Raw genomic sequence first — 20710 nt, 5'->3', positions numbered from 1 at the left:
ACAGCTACCCCATACATACAACATCCTCCTGTAAGTACAGAAAAAAAAAAAAAATTGGGGGGGGCAACCAGTCAAGAAGGACCAAGTCATTTATGAAGGAATGAAAATCAGAGAGGCATCAGGCTTTTTTTTTTTTTTTTTTTTTTTTGCGGTACACAGGCCTCTCACTGTTGTGGCCTCTCCCGTTGCAGAGCACAGGCTCCGGACGCGCAAGCTCAGTGGCCATGGCTCACGGGCCCAGCCGCTCCGCGGCATGTGGGATCTTCCCAGACCGGGGCACGAACCTGTGTCCCCTGCATCGGCAGGCAGACTCTCAACCACTGCGCCACCAGGGAAGCCCAGGCATCAGACATTTTGATAGCAAAATTTTATACAAATAGAGTAACATTTTGTAAGATATACAGTAAAAAAGCTGTGACCCTAGGATTTTCTGTCTGGCAAACTGATGTTCAGGTATCAAAACCACAGACCGTCAGGAGCATGCAGGAATTCACAGAAGCTATCAGCTTTTGAGGCATCTAATAGTGAACAACCTCAGACAACCAAGAAATGACGGAAGAGGCTTTGGCAGAAGGTCTGGTGGGAGCATTGAATGTATCTAGCTGTAGAAATAGGACTAGATAACAAGGATAAAGGTGACAAGTCATGTGTAATTTTATATGCTCTGAATACATAGAGTACAATGAAAACATGAGAAAAGAAGGTATGGAAACTAGAATAAGCTCACTGACTGCCTTATTAAGTAAGAGCAAGGTATATCACTTTCAATTATATGTCGGCAGGGAAAGGAGTGGAGGGGGAAGATCAGGGCTACTCGCTAATTTTAGTATTGCCCCTAGGAGGGAGTCCAGTGTATTAAAAAGAGGGGACCCAGGGTACTATATAAAGACATTAGTATAAAGGTAACTGTTAGAACATAAACATACATTTTCTGACACTTTCTCAAGAAAAAATTGGAAAGAGAGGGAAAGGATACAGTGAGTTTAGGCAACTCTTTCCAGAAACTTTGTAGAAAGGCCAGCTGAGAATCACAGGGGTCCCTTCAGGGTGTGACTTTGTAATTGGAGTGTGACGTATATACTCTAAAGTGCATGGATCCTAAGTGCACAACTTGATGCACTTTCGCAAAAGTGGACATAACATGTGAGCACCACCCAGTTGAAGAACGGGGAGGGCTTGTAGGGACAACAGCATGATTCTATGCTGATGGTAATTAATCCAGTGGAGAGGGGCCAGTTGACAGAAGAAGGTCCTGGAGGCGAGAGCGGTAGGATCTTGGGCTCGAGTCGGGGGAGAGTTGGGCCTGGCATGCGTGGCCACAGTTGTGGGAAGGTGGGCCGGTGGGGGTGACCGTGGATGGCTGTCAGATTGCTCCTGCTTCTGCTTGCTCAGTTCAGTAGTTGGCAGTAGGAAGTGAGGAAGATGGATGGTTTGGGAGGTTTGCACTGGAAAAATGTGTGAGACAGTTACCAAGAGGAAGGAGAGGGAGACTGGATTCCCAGGCAGTATGGGTCTGTGAGCTCACCATCACCCCAGGAACTTGTCTGTCACGAAGGATGGTTATTGCTGAGGTCACATCCTCGAGTCAATCTCCTTTCCGGCACTGAGGTTTTTGATTCTCTGCAGTGCTCTGTGGCCTGCAAGTCCATCTGTGTCCTTGTTCCTGCAGGGAACCTCGAGCCAGAAGCAGACTCTCTGCATCAGGATGCTTGGGGTCTGGACTGGGGTCATGTCCCTGGATTCGGGCAGTTTGTCATGAAAATGTATTTTAGTTGATCTAAAATCCATTTTGAAAACACCAGCCAGGGGCAGAGGGGCAGGCTGTGGATATGAACTTAGCAGAGTTCTCTTTTTTTTTTTCCTTTTTATTAAAAACAGTTCTACTGAGGTAAATTTGATATACAATATGCTGTACATATTGAAATAGCACAGCTTGATGAGTTTAGCATGTGTTCCCTGTGAAGCCATCACAGCTGTGGTACAGGTTCTCATGTGGAACACAGAGAGGGTGAAAGTCTCGGGGGAGGCGTCCAGCACCCCTGCTTGACCACAGCCAGTGGGATCAGAGCTGACAGGCACAAGGGCAGAAACTCAGCTCAGACCGGAGCACGCAGAAGGGGAGCTCACTGGCCCACGAAGCCAAGAAGTCCACACAGTTGGCCGCCTATCATCAGAGCTGGGCTGTCTCCACTGGATGAGTGTCATCCCTGGGGCGTGTGTGGCACCAGCATGGTGGTGCAGCCCCTGCACCCTCCGTGGCTCATCCTGACATTCCCTGCAGAGTGGCCGACACAGTACCCGAAGTCCCCGCAGGCATGGGAAATGCTAATTAGCTTGTGGCCACCACCGCAAACCTCAGTGGATTCCACAAAGTGTGGGTCCAAGAGTGGAGAGAGATGTGTTGCGCCCAAAAAAAATTGGAAGCCACTGCTGGCAGAAGGAGAAGTGGATTCAAGGGAGCCAGTGACCAGTGTCCACCCAAGAGCGGTGTTGTTCCTACTGGTGGGCACTTGGGGAGCGAGCTGAGAGGAGGACAGACAGAGTGGGCACTGACTCTGTTCCACCTGACCCCCGGGCTAGGGAACAAACTCCCTGCCCAGGCCATTGCCCACGGCAGTGAGCTCACCTTGAAGTCAGGTGCCTGCAGGTAGAACACAATCCACAAGCAGGGGCAGTTGCCTGGTGTCACCCACACTGTACCTGAAGGGTACTAAGGTTCCAGAAAGCCAGGGGAAGAACCCTGAATGTTAGGGCTTCCTTTTAGACCTTTGTCCTTGATGCCCCCCTTTTCTTCTCCCAGCCCCATATTGCCCCCAAGTATGTTCCCAGAACCACCCAGGATCCATTTCTCTTGCTGTTTGGCCGTCCGTGCAACGGGAAAGCAGATTCCCAGGTTCCTACACTGGAGAATGGCCTACAGCCCTACCAGAGCCCTGTTTATGGTTAGAGATGGCCCACAGGTGGGGACCCCCTCCCCACACACCTAGTTCTAGGCATATGTCTTTATTTTCACCTCCCAAAGCCCCACAGCCTTGTTGCAAGTGTGGCGGACTGCTAAGGAGAACCCGGTTTTGAGCTGCACAAGTGTCCGGGAAGAGGTGGTGTGGCCCAAGAGATGTGTGGCCACTGTAGACCACACCACACACCAGGCAAGTGGCCCAGAGAGAGGGAGCCTTGCAGACAGCCACCAGCCCTCAGAGTGCCTGGGGGCCCCTTCTTCTTTGAGGGGCCCTTGAGGGTACAGTGGACAGGTAGCCTGAGGGAGGGAGGAGAGGAAAGAGGACTCCTTCTCTCACTCAGCTGTCACTGAGGGCACCCCCAGGAGGCATGTCCTCAATTAGGACTCTGTCAGTCTGAAAAGGGTGAGGCAAGCTATCAGCCTCGGGACGTACTGGGTGAGCAGGCCTGATGTCACCCTGCCTCTGCTCCACTTTCCCCTCCATGCTTGGGCTCCAGTGGGGGCCCCAGTGCTCTTTCCCAGCACTCCCCACTTGAGCCAATCACTGTGTCCAGGGGCCCCATGGGGCAGCGCTACAATGGTGGGACCCAAGAACAGTCCGGGCAGACGCCACCAGCAGCTGTCCCTACAGGGCTCGGCAGGGTCTGCACCCCAGAGGCTGGAGCAAGAAAGGCATCACAGGGAGCACCCATGAGTGCTGCCAGTCAAGCCCTTGTAGGGGACACAGAGTTCAGGAAGGGGCACGTGGAGCTGTCTCCTTGCGGTTTCTTCTCTCCTGGCCCTGACCTCACAGAGAGGGCCTGACAGGATGAGCACCAGAACCTGTCCCTGGAAGGAGGACAACACAGGTGTGTGTCTGGCCAGAGAGGATGTAGGGCTGAGCCACAGCATGGCCTCCTGCTCTTTCGCACACGGCCACCCCGCAGGCAGTGGGGCAGTTCACTCGCTCAGTGCTTTCCTTCCCATGTTGTATTTCCCAGTCTTCCCCAGCTCCTCAGGAGGTGTCAGAACAGCCTGCCAGCCCGACCTCACCCCTCGGTGGCCTCCAGGGGTCCCATGCACAGGAGGCTCCAACCGCTTCCCAGGGCCTGCTCAAACTCTTCCAGAGAAACACGCCCATGGAGGACCTGGGAGCCAAGGGGGTAAGCCCAGACTCGGGGCTCCACCACCGTGCAGGCCAGATAGGGGGAAGGGCAGGGCCAGTCTGCGGCCCTTGGGTGACGATGTGCAGTGCCCAGGGACACCCTGAGTGACCTGTTCAGAAGTGCTGGTCATGGGCTTCAGGCCTCTGCAGGGGGTCCCGTGTCCCTGACGCCCGAGGGTGATGCCGTGCACAGCCCAGCCTGGGCTCGTGGCATTTTCGCCACAAGCCCTTGGAGGAGAGGTGGAGGGCCTGACACCTGCCTCAGCACTCAGGTCGCATTCACAGCCCCCCTGTCTGCTGTTCCCCCAGGCCAAGGAGAAGATGAAAGAGGAGTCGTGGCACATCCACTTTTTTGAGTACGGGCGCGGCATGTGCATGTACCGCACCGCCAGGACGCGGGAGCTGGTGCTGAAGGGCATCCCCGAGAGCCTCCGGGGGGAGCTGTGGCTCCTCTTCTCTGGTGAGCTGCCCTGGCCTCACGGCCCCACAGCCTCAGCCTCCATGACCCCCAGTTGGCCTCCTGAGTCGGCCAGGCAGGAACCACCAGCCTTTAGAGGGCGAGAACATGTCTCTCAGCTGTAATGAAGCTCATGTGTGCCAGGAGGGGCATTCCGGGGAGCAGAAACCAGTGAGGCGGTGCCTTCCCACCAGCAGTGGAAGGCAAACAGGGCTCCTGAGGCCTTCTTTCCTTGGGTCAGGCTCTGACAACATTCACACCCTTGGCCACTTGGATGGTTTCAGGAGGGCAAGTCAGCCATTTGAACTTGGGTGGGGTGACTCCTCTCAGAAGCAATCATGAGGGAAACTCTGCCTGGCACCTCTTAGTTGGCCCCAAAGTGCCACTACTCTTCTGCAGTGCATTGACGTCTCCACCCTGCCCTGTTGCCCTCGAAGTCCCGGGAGGGGAGGAAGAGGGAGACAGCTACCAGCTGTGTCTCCACAGGGGCCTGGAATGAGATGGTGACTCACCCTGGCTACTATGCTGAGCTGGTGGAGAAGTCCACAGGGAAGTACAGCCTGGCCACGGAGGAGATCGAGCGAGACCTCCACCGCTCCATGCCCGAGCACCCTGCCTTCCAGAATGAGCTCGGGATCGCTGCACTCCGCCGGGTGCTGACTGCCTACGCTTTCCGAAACCCCACCATTGGCTACTGCCAGGTACAGGGGCTTAGCAGGGTCCAGAGACAGCATCTCCCACCAGAAGCTCACAGGAGCACCTCCGCATGGCTCTGGGCCTAAGTGATGGCCCCACACACCTGTGACTGTGCCCTGTTCCCCCCCCCCCAGGAAGATCCTAATCACAGAAAAAGATGAAATTAGAAGCAGTGTTCATCGCTCACCTTATCCCCTTGCCACGTATGTGCTTCTGGTCTGGGTCCTGAGGCGTTTGATTGTTTTGTGTGTGTGGTAAAATACACATAACATAAAACTTGCCATCTTAATCATTTTAAGTTTGCAGTTCAGTGGCATTAGGTATATCATTGTACAACCATCACCACTATCCATCTCCAGAACTCTTCCTCATCTTGCAAAATGGAAACTGTACCCATTAAACAACTCCCCTGCTTACCCCTGGCCCACCATTATCTTTTCTGTCTCTATGATTTTGACTAAGTACCTCATATAAGCATCATACAGTATTGTCTTTTTGTGACTAGCTTATTTCATTTGCATAATGTTCTCAAGTTTCATCTATGTTGTAGCATGTGTCAAAATTTCCTTCCTTTTTAAGGCTGAAGAATATTCCGTTGTATGTATACAGCGTGTTTTGTTTATCCATTCATCATCCATGGCCACTTGGGTTGCTTCCACATTTTGGCTGTTGTGAATAGTGCTGCTATGAGCATAGGTGTACAATATCCAAACCCAGTTCTTTTGGGCATTATACCCAGAAGTGGAATTGCTGGATCATATATTTAATTTTTTGAATTATGAGAGTTGTCATAGCATTTTCCACACGAGCTGCACCATTCTTCATTCCTACCCACAATACACAAAGGCTATAGTTTCTCGCCACCCTCACCAACACTGGTTATTTTCTGGTTTTTTGATAGTAGCCATCGTAATGGTATGAGGTGGCATCTCACTGCAGTTGTTTTTTTTTTAGTTTTTTTTTTGCGGTACGCGGGCCTCTCACTGTTGTGGCCTCTCCCGTTGCGGAGCACAGGCTTCAGATGCGCAGGCTCAGCAGCCATGGCTCACGGGCCCAGCCGCTCCGCGGCATGTGGGATCTTCCTGGACCGGGGCACGAACCCGTGTCCCCTGCATCAGCAGGTGGACTCTCAACCACTGCCCCACCAGGAAAGCCCCTCACTGCAGTTTTGATTTGCATTTCCAGAGGCATTTGATTTTAAATCTAGTGGGCATTTTCATGACCAGGTCAGATGGCTTTCTGTTTCCCTATGACTGCCTCTGGATTTCAGAGAAATCACTTTTCTGTAGGACCAGTGTTCTGCAGGACATATTGCCAGTGCATGGAAAACCAGTATGCTGGCTCTAAATCATTTTTAAGATAATTTGCCGCCATTGATGCTTTTTCTTACAAGCCTTGGTATCAGCTCAGGCTGTGCATGGTCACTACTTTGCCATGGCCTCCCTGCAGCCATGTGGCCATTGCATGCAGCTCACTCACACATCCTTCTGGCCCCGTGCTGCACCTGTGACACCAGACACCACCCCGAAGAAGGCCTCGCCTTCTCGGGTGTCCGAATGCCTGCAGGCCCAATTTGAGGAACTTGATTGACCATTTTGGTCAAATTGATTTCCTGCAAATTGTCTTTTGGCACATTGCCCAGAGTTGGGTGGAAGAGTTTGTTGTTACCAGGCCTGCTGGTAGAGGAGGATGCATAGGCCACTTGGTGGGGGGGGGGGGGGACAGCTCCATGACACCCCCTACCTGTCTCTGTGCCCATAGGCCATGAACATCGTCACCTCAGTGCTCCTGCTCTATGGCAGCGAGGAGGAGGCATTCTGGCTGCTGGTGGCCCTCTGTGAACGCATGCTGCCCGACTACTACAACACCAGGGTGGTTGGTGAGTGCCTGAGACTGGCAGCTCCCTGTGGGGGTGGCAGGCCTCCCTGGGCCAGGTCTACATTCAGCACATCCCACAGGTGAGCTCTTGGAGGCCTCACAGCCTTGCCCCAGGCTGCAGACAGTCACAGGTTCCGCTCCATAGATTAGGAAGCTGCTAAATCTTCACACAGCTGAAAAGTAGAGAGCCAAACACAGACCCCAACCGTCTCTCCCAGACTATGCGATTCCCTAGGAGTTGCCGGCAGTGAGAGAAGAAGTTAGCTTGGGGCCTAAATTCACATCCATCTAACTCTTCTTAAACATTTTTATTGTGGAAAATTTCCAGTATCACAGCTAGAGCATATAGTATACCCCCATGTCAACTGTTAGGAACTCACAGCCAGTAGAATCTGTGTTATTAAATGGAAGTGCACTTGCAAATATATTTAATTACATATATAATTAAGTCTGTTATTCTAAAATGTCCTTCCCTTACTGTTTGCTTTTGGGGATTTCCACTCTTGGGGTCCTTTAGAATTGCATCTGTTCACAAGCTTCAGGTCAGTACACACACAAGCTACTGAGATCACTGTTTACTTCTTTTTTTGGTTTGGTTTTTTTGTTTGTTTTTGTTTTTTTTTTTAATTTTTCTTATTATTTTATTTATTTATTTTTAACATCTTTATTGGAGTATAATTGGTTTACAATCATGTGTTAGTTTCCGCTTTATAACAAAGTGAATCGGTTATACATATACATGTATCCCCATATCTCTTCCCTCTTGCGTCTCCCTCCCTCCCACCCTCCCTATCCCACCCCTCTAGGTGGTCACAAAGCACCGAGCTGATCTCCCTGTGCTATGCAGCTGCTCACTGTTTACTTTTGACGCCCTAGGGAGAAATTAGTATTTCCCAAAAATAAAATCCAAGTATAGTGGAAGAAATCGTTTTTTCACACAGCGATTTGGAAGTAGTAGAAAGGAAACTTACATAATTTTTTCCGTTCTTGTTTTCTCCACCCCACCTGCCCCCCTCCAGCCCTCAGTTGTAAGCAGAGCTGGCTGGGGACCAGGTGAGCTTCTTGCAACTCAGACCCTGGGGTCCCACATGAGGGCCTGCCTGAGTCAGGGGTGTGAGCTCACCATTCAGACTCCTTCGTTCTCTCCCTAGGGGCCCTGGTGGACCAAGGCATCTTCGAAGAGCTCACGAGAGACTTCCTGCCCCAGCTCTCCGAGAAGATGCAGGACCTGGGGGTGATTCCCAGCATCTCGCTCTCCTGGTTCCTGACCCTCTTTCTCAGCGTCATGCCCTTTGAGAGCGCTGCGGTCATTGTTGACTGCTTCTTCTACGAGGGCATCAAGGTGATCCTGCAGGTGGCCTTGGCCATCCTGGATGCCAACATGGAGCAGCTACTGGGCTGCAGCGACGAGGGCGAGGCCATGACCGTCCTGGGCAGGTGACTGAGCTGGCCTCCCTCCTCCTGCTGGGGAGCTGGCCAGCACTGACTGCAGCACCCCACCCCTCCCCAGCCCTATGTGCTTCTTGGTCAGCATCCTGGGACTGTACCTACCATGTGCCCAGACAGGGCTAGACCTGGGGATACTCCAGGGGGGCAGAGAGAGCCTCCTTTCTGGAAGGAGACAGAACAGTACTGGAGTAGTAATAAGTGCTGGGAGAAGGTAAAACAGGTAGTGGGCCAGAGCACACTGGACTGGAGGGCTTGGTGGGCAGGAGGCAGCTGGAACAGCAGGGCCTCCCTCCTCTAGCGAAGGTTGGGTGTCTGTTATTCCCACAAAGCACTCCTGGTCGTGCCTTTCCCAGCTCAGTAGCATCACTGTCACCCCGTCACCTAGACAAGGGCCCATGTTGGGCCTACTGTAGCTGCTGAATGAGCTGATATCCACCAGGCACGCCTAAGGCCCAGGGTCATCCTGGCTGCCTTGTCCTCCCTCAGTCCCCGCATCCCATCCTCATGGACTCTCTCTGGGGTCGAGCCCCTCCCCTCAACCCCTACAGCCTCAGGGCAGACCCATGACACCCCTGCCAAGGGCCCTGTGTCTGCATCGTCACAGTTTTCCTTGTTCCAGTCTCATCCACCAGCATCCCACAGGGCTCTTCCTGATCAGAATCTGACCCTGTTCCTCCCTTGGGATATGGGAACTCCCTGTGCCACTGGTGGTTTTCTGGACAAAGGATCTAAGTCCCCTAGCCTGGCCTTCAAGACCTTTATAACCAGGTGCCTTCCTAGGGGGTGCTTACTGTGGCCCAGGCCCTGAGCTCTATACAGCCTTGCCAGCCCACGTGCATGTATTTGCCCAGCCTGGAATGCTCCTGGCCACCCGGGACAGCCAGGGACGCTGCCACCTGCCTGCCGAGCCAGCCCAGTGCTGACTGGGAACCTGTAAGGGTCCCAGGCTGGCAGAGTTGTTGCTTCTCTGCTATGGGCCATGCTAGCTCTTTGTCCTCAGTGATGACAAGATACTCAGCCCATGGCCAGAGTCGGCAAGTGGTTTTCATGCCCATCTCCCACACCAGACAGATGGGGCCCCTCCTTAGCAGCAGGGCCTGACCAGGAATGGTGCCGGAGCCAGTGGGTGTGTCCCACCTGAGTGTCAGGCCCAGCCAGAGAGCCTGGGAGAGTGTGAGGTCCTGGTTGGCCTAGTCCAGCCAAAGTCAGGCCCTGTCCCGAGGCTGTGTTCCTCGGACACCCCCACAGCAGGGCTCCTCCCTCGCCTTCCTCCTGGGACACTCCTTTGGTCCCTGATTCTTCCTGGCCAGGCAGGGAGTCCTCACATCTGGCCCAGTGACACGCCAGATGGAGGAAGCGTGTCATCCCTCCAGCTGGGACAAACCTCTCTCCTGGTTTGGTAGGGTCTGGACTTGTAAAGGTGCCCCCCGCCGTGAGACCCCAGTGGACAGCCTAGCTTTCTCAGAGTTAGTGCTCAAGCCTCTCAGCTGCCTCCAGGGGGCATCCCTGATTTGCCAGGGTACCCATCCCTGATTTGCCTCTCCCCCTCCTCCCTGCAGTGGCTCATCTTTCTCTCTCCTGGAGGATGCCCGGCCCTCAGCACACTCACTCATTGATTGGGAGTCTGGGCAAATTAGGTCTCTCCACATCACTTAGCCATGGGTAAGACACCCCTGTCACCTGTGGGTGATCTAGATTTCTGTCCTTTAATCCTTACAGATACCTGGATAATGTGGTCAATAAGCAGAGTGTCTCTCCTCCTATCCCACACCTCCATGCCCTGCTGACGAGTGGAGATGACCCTCCTGAAGAGGTGGACATCTTCGACCTCCTGAAAGTGTCATATGAGGTCAGCACTCACTGCGGGCTTCTTGGCCAGACCACTCCCTTGGGCTGTGTGGGTGCAGTTGGCCATGGTGGGTGGCTGTCCTCTGCTCTGTGGTTCCACCTTATCTCACTGAATCACCTCTGACTGGTAGAAATTCAGCAGCCTGAGGGCCGAGGACATTGAACAGATGCGGTTTAAACAGAGGCTGAAAGTGATCCAGTCCTTGGAGGATACGGCCAAGAGGAGTGTGGTACGGATGGGCCCGGGCTCCCATGGCCCCAGGGTGCAGGCTGGGAGCTAGGGTGGGGATGGTGACCAAGTGGGCTGCTCCTGCCGAGCCATCTCCAGACTTCCCTGAGGAGCAGGGTGCAGGGTCCCCTAGCACTGTCTTGTGTGGGACTGGAATCCAGGAGTGAAGGGGCAAATTTAGGGAAGTGGGGAGAGGGCTGGCCACAATTTTCTGCTTGTGGATTGGTCACAGGGAAGCTTCTCTGATGCCTCAATGCCTAAAGGCTAAGCATGATCCCACTCTGGACTGAGCCCTCAGGCCTGGCTTTAACCCCTGCCCCTGGGTAGCAACACTCAGCCACCCAGCCCTCCATCCACTCAGCCCGCTGACCTCTGCTGCAAGCCTTTGTCCTCCTGTCTCTGGAGGGAGAAGTAACTGCGAAGTTCTAGGTCACCTTCCAAAGTGCCAGTGCCAGGGCCTTTCAAGGGATCCAGATAGCAGTGTCTTGATCACCGCCCCTCACCCTGTGTCCCTGACTGGGTGTTCAGAACAGAAAGGCACCCCCAGTGCCCACCAGGAAGGAGCTCAGGGAGTGTGAATTGAGTGACAGTATGGGTGATGAAGGGTAGGAGTGTAGACCACGCTTTCTTTCCTGAATGGACTACCCTCATGTGCTCGGCCAGCTGGCAACACCAAGAGGGCAGTTCGTGTCTTCGCCCTCATCCACATGGGGATTCTCTCAAAGAGCAGGAACTTGAGAATTCATTAATACATCCTGTTTCTCTTTCCTTCTAGGTTCGAGCTATACCTGGGGACATTGGTTTCTCAATTGAAGAGCTGGAGGACCTTTACATGGTGTTTAAGGTGACAGCCAAGAGCAAGGGAGGACCACTATCCCATCCTAGTCCCCTAAATTCATCCTCAGGGTAGCAGCCTCCTGCCAGGAGAGAAATAGGTTTAAAAGCATCCTCAGATGCAGTTACTACAAAGTTCACATGGTAGAATTTAATCCTTCTTGGAGTTTAGGCAGGACACTCTTTTAAGTGGAAGAAAATCCACTCAAGTCAGCTTATATAAAAGGGAATGCATTGGCTCATGAAACTGAAAAAGTCTAGGAATGTACAGCTTCAGGCATGACTGGATCTAGGTGTTCCAACATCCTGGCAAGCTCCCCTACCTCAGATATCACCTGGACTGCTCTTCCTACAGAGTGGCAGGACTGTTGTCAGCATCTCCAAGGTCATCCTGTCCGCTCAGTAACCCCAGTGAAAAGAAAATTTTTCTTTCCAAGTGGTTTTAGCAAAAAGCCTAGGGTTGGGCTTCCCTGGTGGCGCAGTGGTTGAGAGTCCGCCTGCCAATGCAGGGGACACGGGTTCGTGCCCCGGTCTGGGAAGATCCCACATGCAGCGGAGCGGCTGGGCCCATGAGCCATGGCCGCTGAGCCTGTGCGTCCGGAGCCTGTGCTCCGCAACGGGAGAGGCCACAACAGTGAGAGGCCCGTGTACCACAAAAAAAAAAAAAAAAAAAAGCCTAGGGTTAATTGTTGGAATGACTCAAGTTAGGTGCTGTGGCTACAGGAGGGTGTTTGCTGCTGACCCAAAACTGGGCCACATGCCCACCCCATGGCCTGAGGGTGGGACAAGAGGGGCTTTCCAGGAAAAGTTCAGGTGCTGTTAACAGAAGAAGGGGAAAGGGTGTGAAGAGCAGGCAGAAACAGCCATGTCTACAATGCCTTTCTGATCTCATTGTCGGGTCCCATCTGCCCCTCCAGCTGCCTCTGGTTCAACCCCCAAGATAACCACCCTGCTATGGCCTTAAGGTCAGACCAGTCCAGCCAGTGCTGCCTCTCACTCGCTGTGGCCGCCGTGGCTGGCAGTCCTAGGGCCCTGTCTTGACTCACACGGCTATAAACTAGGGACTGATGGTACCAACGCAGGAGGTTCTGCGAGATGCTCTGTGTAGCCCAGTGCTCACTATCCAGGACTCTGCAGACTTGGATGGAGGAGGAGGGTGAACACACCAACCAGCCTGGTAATCCTAAGCACCCAGGGGCCAGGAGGCCAGGCCATCTCACCAGGCTATGCTCCCTGCAGGCCAAGCAGCTGGCGAGTCAGTACTGGGGGAGCAGCCGCCCTGCAGCTGTGCGTCGGGACCCCAGCCTGCCCTACCTGGAGCAGTACCGCATCGACACGAACCAGTTCCAGGAACTCTTTGCCAGCCTGACACCCTGGGCCTGTGGCTCCCACACATCCGTGCTGGCGGGGCGCATGTTTCGGCTCCTGGATGAAAATAAGGACTCGCTGATCAACTTCAAGGAGTTCGTGACAGGGATAAGTGAGTGGCTCCAGGGCCTGCAGGGGCCTTTCCGTGCCCACGCCCTTTCTGAGGAAGCCTCCAGATGCCAGCCCTGGCCAGTCTTCCCACTGCAGCGAGCTGAGGGCAGCCTGGAGCCCTTGACCCTTGATAAAGGAAGTGCAGTTTTCCCACTGGAGATACATGGAGATCCAATGGGAGCCCTCCCTCCCCTCCCCTCCCTCAGTCCACTGCTGGAGGCCGGGTCTGCAGGTCCCAGAGAAGGGGCAAGCCAGAGGCCTGGTGCTCACCCCCAGGGTCCTCTCCAGGAGAGAGTCAGGTGGTGAGGAGGGTCCCACCAGAACCCATTGGAAGGGGAGGTATTCGAATGTGGACTGGCTGTGGGACTCTTGTGCCCTTTTGCCAGCGTGCCTCCTTGCTGGCCTTCCTCCACAGGTAGGATGTACCATGGGGACCTGACAGAGAAGCTCAAGGTGCTCTACAAGCTGCACTTGCCTCCAGGTGAGAGCCTTCTGTCCCACTCCCCAGCAGGGGCTTCTCATGTGTCCAGAGCTGGAGGTGCAGCATTCCATGGCACAGGCCTCTGTGGAGTTCTGGGCCTTGCAGCAGCTAGGGTCCCAACATAGTGGAGGCTCGCCCGTCCTGACAGAGAGTGGAGGAGCCAGAGCATGGGGGCTGAGGCCCAGCCCAATCTTGGTCTGAGAGCAGGGCCATGACCTGAGTGACCTGGGAGGGAATGTGTGGGAGTCTCAGGGAGGAGTCTGCCCACAGGCAAAGGCCCAGATGGAGCACTATGCCACTCAACTAGAACACCCCCTCATGAGGGGGACTCACAGGAGTGGATATTCAGGTTTGAATCTCTTGTGTTCATTAGCTTATCCTTAAGTCTCTCAAGGGTTCCTGTTTCTCACCAGAGGAGCGGCGTGGGGGTGCCAAGGCCAGGGAGCCCTGTTGTATGGCTGCTCTCCTCTGGCTTCTCTAGCAGTGCCGGGCCTGCTGGGACACTGACAGTGGGTCGTCTGCAGTAGCTGGTCCCAAAGCAGGGGCTCTTGCTGCTTCATGAGCCTAGCTCACCTGGCTCAGCAGGGGTGGCCACTCAGAGTTGTCCAAGTGCAGTGGGGGAGGCCTTCCCCATTTTCACAGGAGGGAATTGAGACGGGCTGGTGAAAATTTGGCCCCAGGGGTTCTGCTCTGGGGTGGAGCTGTCCTGGGTTCCTGCTGTTGTTCATGACCTGCCCCTGGGAGTCAGCAGCTGCCTCAGAGTTAGCCTGAGTGATTTTTCATCCCAGAGGCTCTCACTTGATTGGCCTGGGGCGGGGTCCAGACTGTAGTTTTAAAGCTTCCCCCAGGGTTGTTCTCTGCATCCAGAGTTGGAGAGACAACTGCTCCTGACACAGATATTCTCACCTTTGGCTGGTTGTTCCCTGTAACGCAACAAGGAACACTTCCATGGAAAGACTGGTATAGGCCACCTCTCATTCTGCTGAGAGAGAGGCCTGGGCTGGGCAGGCCCCACTGTGCCGAGAGCCTGTCCATGAGGGCACATGCGGCCAGCGCTGCCACTTCCAAGCCACCCCTGCCCGCCTTGCTTCATCTAGGGCTCTAGTGGCGACCCACACCTGCCACCTCCCCTTGTGCCACACACTGTTAAAACTCGCTCACTTCCTCCCCCTCTGTACAATGGGGAGAATAAGCCCCCTGCACAGAACCAAGTGGATCCGACACCCCAGAGACTACTTTATCGCAAAACGAGGCAGGCCAGTATGTGCTGGTGTGGAACAATGCCCAAGTGTATAAAGTGAGAACAAGTCACTTGTGCCTGGCCCGTCCCTGCATATGTACCTGCAGGAGCATAAAACATCCCAAAAGAATCCTCTGGGCCGCATCATCGTGGGGTAGGAGAAAGGATGGCCGCTCAACCAACTCCCAGCTGCACTGAATGGATTTTTATCTGGGATATGTATATATTACATTTTCAAACACAATGCACGAGTCAACCAGAATCAGTCGTCAGCTGTTACCACTGTGACCATCCACCATATTGGTGGGGCTGGGAGCTGTGGAGCACACAGTGGCAGTTGCAGGGAGGGCCTTTGTCCAGGACTCAGGGAGATTTCCTTTGGTGAGAATCATGTTGTTCCCTCCTGCCCTCACTCTTCTTTTGCTCCGAGCACAGCCCTGAGCCCAGAGGAGGCTGAGTCAGCCCTGGAAGCGACCCATTATTTCACTGAGAACAGCTCCTCAGAAGGTGAGCACTCTGTATACCACTGGCCTCGGACCCTGTGCCAAGCAACACTGCTGTGGGGCGCATGCAGGTGGCCTACGGCCCTCCATGGGCTCGGGGAGTGTGCTGCGTGGGGAGGTGCAGAGTGAGAGCCAGGGGAAGCTGCCTCACTCTCTAGGGCCAGGCCCCCCGGTGGTGTTCTCACTCCTGTTTCTCTTGTCTCTGCCTTCCCGGACCCGGGCTTCTCCCTCCCTCTGCCTCTGCTCCTCCTCTGCTGTCCCTTCCAGCATCTCCTCTGGCCTCCGACCTGGACCTTTTCCTGCCCTGGGAGGCTCAAGGTCAGTGCCTGGGGGGCAGGGGCGCCCCCTTTGCACTTGGCTTCCCCAGGGCCTTGGGTTTTATCTCCTGAACGCTCCCCTGCATGGTCAGGAGGCCTGGAAGCTCTTAGTTCCAGAGACGCCTCCTGTGTGGCTAAGTTCCGAGGAGGACCCAGAGCCAGCCGTGGACTGGGGTGGAGAGGGGCAGCTGCTGTGCTTGCGTGAGGGCAGTAAATGAGGACACACAGTATAGTGGGTGTTGCACAGGCACTAGGGTGTCACCTCCCCAGGCACGTGCAGAAAGTATTCTGTCATCATGGTCATAGGAAAAACACAAAATGCTATCATTGCAAAGCTGTCATTGTGAAACAGACAAAGCACAGATGAGCAGAGGTGGAGGAGAGTGGTAGATGCTTTCTTTGGAAACATTTTCATGTTCCACACAACTTTTTTGTTGGGGAAAAATACGTATGTTGAGTGCCTATTAGAAGTCATCCCTGTGCTACACTTAAAACCTATTGGGAGTACTGGGTACAGGGTGATGGGGCATTCTGGGCCTGGGATTTGGCAATCAAGCTGGTGGTATGTAATACACCTAGAAAACCAACCAAAACACCGCCCTATAATTTCTCATGGGGGATAGGTAATAACACACCAAGGATAATACACACTCAAAAGTGAAAGTAAAAGGTACTATCAAGATATTATCGGGCTTTCCTGGTGGCGCAGTGGTTGGGAGTCCGCCTGCTGATGCAGGGGACACAGGTTCATGCCCCGGTCCGGGAGGATCCCACGTGCCGCGAAGCAGCTGGGCCCGTGGGCCGTGGCTGCTGGGCCTGCGCGTCCGGAGCCTGTGCTCCGCAACGGGAGAGGCCACAGCAGTGAGAGGCCCATGTACTGCAAAAAAAAAAAAAAGATATTATCAAGACACCCAAAGCAATCCTGTTGACAGTGCCAAAGTCTTACTTAACTTGACTATGAAGCTTGAGGACCTTGATTTCAAGTATACAAACTAAAGAAACAGATGTATCTTCTGTTATACTCGAGCAAATCAAGGATGCTTTAGGCTTGTCCCAGGCACTTCCAGGAGATGCCAGGGACTCGGGGTACAGATCCCTGTCCTCAGACCTCACATAGCCTCCAGGCAGCAGTCCGTTCCCTGGTGAGAAGCCTGAGCCTGGAGCGCTGCGCCCTTCCCTGCCACCACATAGCTGCCAAGGGCCATTCAGAGCTGGGACGCTGCCGTTCCACCTGAGGTCCCCCCACCGGCCACATTCTCTCAGGGAACAGGTCTGCAAAAGCTGGGCAGCCTGCTCACCCCAAGTTTATGGTCACCATAAGGAGCACGGTGTATGCAGACTCCAGCAAACATGTCACTTTAAGAAATACAGTGCTGAGTGCAGGATTCACGTACATAAAATTCCTCATCAGCTAGTGTGGCAGTTGCAGGTTGAATTGGTAATTAGGACTCCCCTGAGTTTGACCTTTATCAGCAGAAACTATAGAAATCATTGGTCTCAGACTTCTTGCCCATAACGTGCGCCATCTTTCACTTAAGAACTGTGGTATGACTTGTATTCTTTTGAAAAGAGGATGTGAGGGTTCAGTGGCTCTGTGGTTCGGGTGGAGTGAGACAGCCCTTCTCAGAGAAGGCAGAGAAGAAGCAGCATCCAGGGCCAGGTCCGCTTCCGCAGGAGAGCACAGACTAGACCGACCACTCAAGGACCTTAGTGGTTTGGAGTCATAACAGAAGAATGTTCTTGTTCTTTTTATTCATCCCATTGTCCAGAAGCACTACAGCAGGAAGAGCAAGAGGGAGCTGGAAATGGCATCCAAGAAAAAAGAAGAGGTGTATATATAGGCCAACATCTGCTGATGCTGGTAGAGGTCTCAGGGTGGGTGGGGTCTGGTTGCCCTGTCACTGCAGAAGAGCCCCGTACCCTGGGGAGATGGCAGATGCATGCCTGACACCACAGCTCTCCTTGAGGTGAATGCCCAGCCCATCAGCTGTGCAGCTGTCATCAGCCCCAGGCCTGAATCTCCTGTAGCTGTGAACACCCCCAGCCATCACCGCCTCCCTCTGGGGGTGCCTGCTTCCTGCCAGGACTCCTCTAGGTGCCCAGCTGGCCTCTCCTTCTCATGCCACCCTCTCTTCAGCCTCCACATGGTTCTGTCACCATCTTGGGGAAGACAGATTGGGGCTATCCTCATCAGCTTAGCTCAGACCTACTTCAGCATAACTTGGGAGACCCATGAGTGTTCTAGGGTATTTTTTCCATCACCACCTCCCCAAATGCCGGGGTGTTTTGTAATAGGGCCCAGGTAACTCCATGCCAGACAATACTTAAACCCACTTACCCCCTGCTACCAGCCCCCAGCCCTCTTTCTCTCATTTGACAGATGGAGATTAATTTTTTTCTCCCAACTCGCAGAGGAGAAGGGAACCAGCCCTCCTGACTATCGGCACTACCTTCGAATGTGGGCCAAGGAGAAAGAGGTTCAGAAGGAGACGATTAAGGATCTTCCCAAGATGAACCAGGTAGGCCCAGTCAGAACACGCAACAGATGTTTCTGGAAAATTCTGACCAAGGCTGAGCCCTCCCACCCGGCACCTCACCACCGTCCCAGCACCCCCTGGAATGTAGGGATTCTCCTGCCTACCTTTAGAACCTCTAGTCAGGCAGCAGTCAGGGACTATTCTAGTAGGACAAGGGGTCAGTTGCTTCAGGGCCTTGTCCAGAACACTCTGCTGGTGATGACTTGCTTTGGTTTAATTGGTATCCGTGAACCAGAGGAGCACTGGGGAAGGTTAGCCTCAAAAGGCAGAGACTTACACCACCATTTATGAGACAACATCACAGCACTTCTGCTCCCTCCCATGCCCCGCTCGGAGCTGTGCACACACAGGCCCACTCAACCCACCACCCAATGTTTGTTTGCTGGTCTCTGCGTCAGGACCGTGGCGTCTTGCCAAGGGTCTTACAGCCAGGACCACAGACATCTAACCAAAGGCAGCTGTTGAGCTGCAGCCTGACCACGGTCTGCTGTGCCCGAAGGGGAACCTTGCAATCTGGGTGCTCTCTCATCCACAGCCTGAAGAATGGGGTGCCCGTGGAGGGAGGTTTCATCCCATTCTCAGGCCAGGAAGCCTAAATATGGTTTCAGGACCTGGAACCTGACCTCTTCACCCTTCTCAACCAACCCAAGTTACCTTACCTTGTCATCACTCTCTAAAGAGCTTCATAAAGGAGAGTTGGAGGCGCTTCTGATTAAAGATATAAAAAACTCAATGTGATTCTAAAACAGTGAAGAAGTACTTGTAGTCACTGGGTTTAGAAAGGTGTGATAGAAATAGGTCTGTCTCTGCTAACAGAATGGACATAGAGACAGGGAGAGACTCCAAATGTTCCTATATGTGCTGAAAGAATGGCAGCTGGAAAAGAAAGCCCTTTCCCTCTCTGCACCTCAGTGTCCTAATCTGTGAAATGGACATATCAAGACACAGGTGTACGGAGACAACTAATGGGACAACACCCTCACACCAATCATAATGGCCAGCACTGTGAGTCTGGATGATCTGAGGGCAATCTGACCCATTCTTTACCATCTCCCTGCCCTTTTTCTGTTTTTCCCCTTAAAAGGAGCAGTTCATAGAGCTGTGCAAGACGCTTTACAACATGTTCAGCGAAGACCCCATGGAGCAGGACTTGTACCACGCTATCGCCACGGTGGCCAGCCTGCTGCTCCGCATTGGGGAAGTGGGGAGGAGGTTCTCTGCATGGTCGGGCAGAGGAGAGTCCAGGGACAGTGCCCCTGAGGAGGGCGAGCCGCCAGCCCCACACACCCCTCAAGACGTGGCCCAGGAGCTTCAGCCGCCAGCTGCAGGGGACCCCCAGGCCAAAGCGGGTGGAGACACCCACCTTGGGAAAGCACCGCAGGAGAGCCAGGTGGTGGGCGAAGGGGGCGGCGGCGAGGGGCGGGGCTCCCCCCCCCAGCCTCTGTCTGACGATGAAACCAAAGATGACATGTCCATGTCCTCGTACTCAGTGGTCAGCACGGGCTCCCTGCAGTGTGAGGACCTGGCTGATGACACAGTGCTGGTGGGTGGGGAGGCCCACAGCCCCGTGGCCACCACTCACAGTGGGGGTGCCGTTGATACAGACTGGTGCATCTCCTTCGAGCAGATCCTGGCCTCCATCCTGACGGAGTCCGTGCTGGTGAACTTCTTTGAGAAGAGGGTAGACATTGGACTCAAGATCAAGGACCAGAGGAAGGTGGAGAGACAGTTTAGCACCTCCAGTGACCATGAGCAGTCTGCAGTTTTGGGCTGAGGGCTCCAAGGCCTGGGGGCTGGCCTCTCTCTCCTCCCTCCCTCCCGTTCTGTTTTCTCTTGAAGGACACACCCCTCCAGTTCTCCCCAGAAGCAGTGAGTTGTAAATGGAAAGAAGGCTGAACAGTCGCAGTTGGGACCTAGGCAGGGACTCCCCACCCCCTCGTTCTGCCTTGGACCTCCTGGCCCCTGCATAGTGTCAGGGGCTCTCTGATCTGCCCTTGCTTGCCCTGCACTGTGGCCAGGCCACACCCTGTCCTCCACCTCCTCTTCTGCAGCTGCGTGCTCCGGGGGCTTTCCTGCCACTTGGCGCCAGGTAGGGGGGTCGAGTGCCTATTGGGCACCAAAGTGGTGAGAACTTCGAGATGCTCTCCAGAAGCCCCTGAGCCTGAGCTTCTGGCTGGGGGACATGGGCAGAAAGCATCTGCTGCACCAGGGTGGGTGCCGCCTGCACAGGCGTTACTCTCAATTCTCTTTCAGCTCGTCATCCTCACCATTAACCTTAAAAGCATATCCCTCAGGTCCTGATATATTTCCTTGTATTCATTTCAGTTGGCTAAAAATCACATTATGCTCAATGCCTTAATAAATCCCTGAAAGAACTAAAAACTACACTGTGTATAGAGAATTAATGTGACCCTCAACCACTGCTTTGGCCTCCTGGCTTCTCCCCAGGCAGGTATGGGGCCCAGGCCATATTCCAGAGGTTCCCAACACTTAGTCTCTCACAGGAGGTGGGGGTTCAAGACCCCTAGGGAGGATGGGGACATGGAAGCTGCTGATGCAGGCTGGGCAGGGCCTGTGAAGACCTGCACCAGCAGAGGAAACCTGCTCCGCAGGTATAAACAGCCTGGGTCCAGATGCAGGACATGTGTGCTCAGGCCTG

The 20710-nt window shown here is 54.1% G+C and overlaps 1 protein-coding gene across 12 annotated transcripts in view; it reads left to right on the top strand.

The window, feature by feature from the left end:
• TBC1D9B (TBC1 domain family member 9B) overlaps positions 1–20436 on the top strand; it is a 44426-nt gene extending 23990 nt beyond the window's left edge. Inside the window, exons 8-22 of one of the 12 annotated variants that reach the window (XR_007476574.1) lie at positions 3940–4101; positions 4413–4563; positions 5047–5261; positions 7018–7135; positions 8286–8571; positions 10303–10432; positions 10563–10661; positions 11436–11504; positions 12734–12974; positions 13389–13454; positions 15130–15201; positions 15465–15515; positions 17284–17389; positions 17927–18033; positions 19136–19274. Coding sequence is in view for 10 of the 12 variants with exons in the window: in XM_033413499.2 (XP_033269390.1) it covers positions 3940–4101; positions 4413–4563; positions 5047–5261; positions 7018–7135; positions 8286–8571; positions 10303–10432; positions 10563–10661; positions 11436–11504; positions 12734–12974; positions 13389–13454; positions 15130–15201; positions 15465–15515; positions 17284–17343; positions 17927–18033; positions 19136–19825 (2517 nt within the window). In the remaining 2 variants the exon portion in view is untranslated. Of the gene's footprint in view, positions 1–3939; positions 4102–4412; positions 4564–5046; positions 5262–7017; positions 7136–8285; positions 8572–10302; positions 10433–10562; positions 10662–11435; positions 11505–12733; positions 12975–13388; positions 13455–15129; positions 15202–15464; positions 15516–17283; positions 17390–17894; positions 18034–19135 lie in introns of those variants that run through there. The other 11 variants (XM_033413499.2, XM_033413505.2, XR_007476575.1 and 8 more) reach the window with 11 other exon arrangements.
• Positions 20437–20710: the final 274 nt, after the last annotated feature.

The sequence above is a fragment of the Orcinus orca genome, chromosome 3 (assembly GCF_937001465.1).
Source record: "Orcinus orca chromosome 3, mOrcOrc1.1, whole genome shotgun sequence".
Lineage (NCBI taxonomy): Eukaryota > Metazoa > Chordata > Mammalia > Artiodactyla > Delphinidae > Orcinus > Orcinus orca.
The sequence above is the reverse complement of the archived record's forward strand: the minus strand, read 5'-3'. Positions and strand labels throughout refer to the sequence as shown.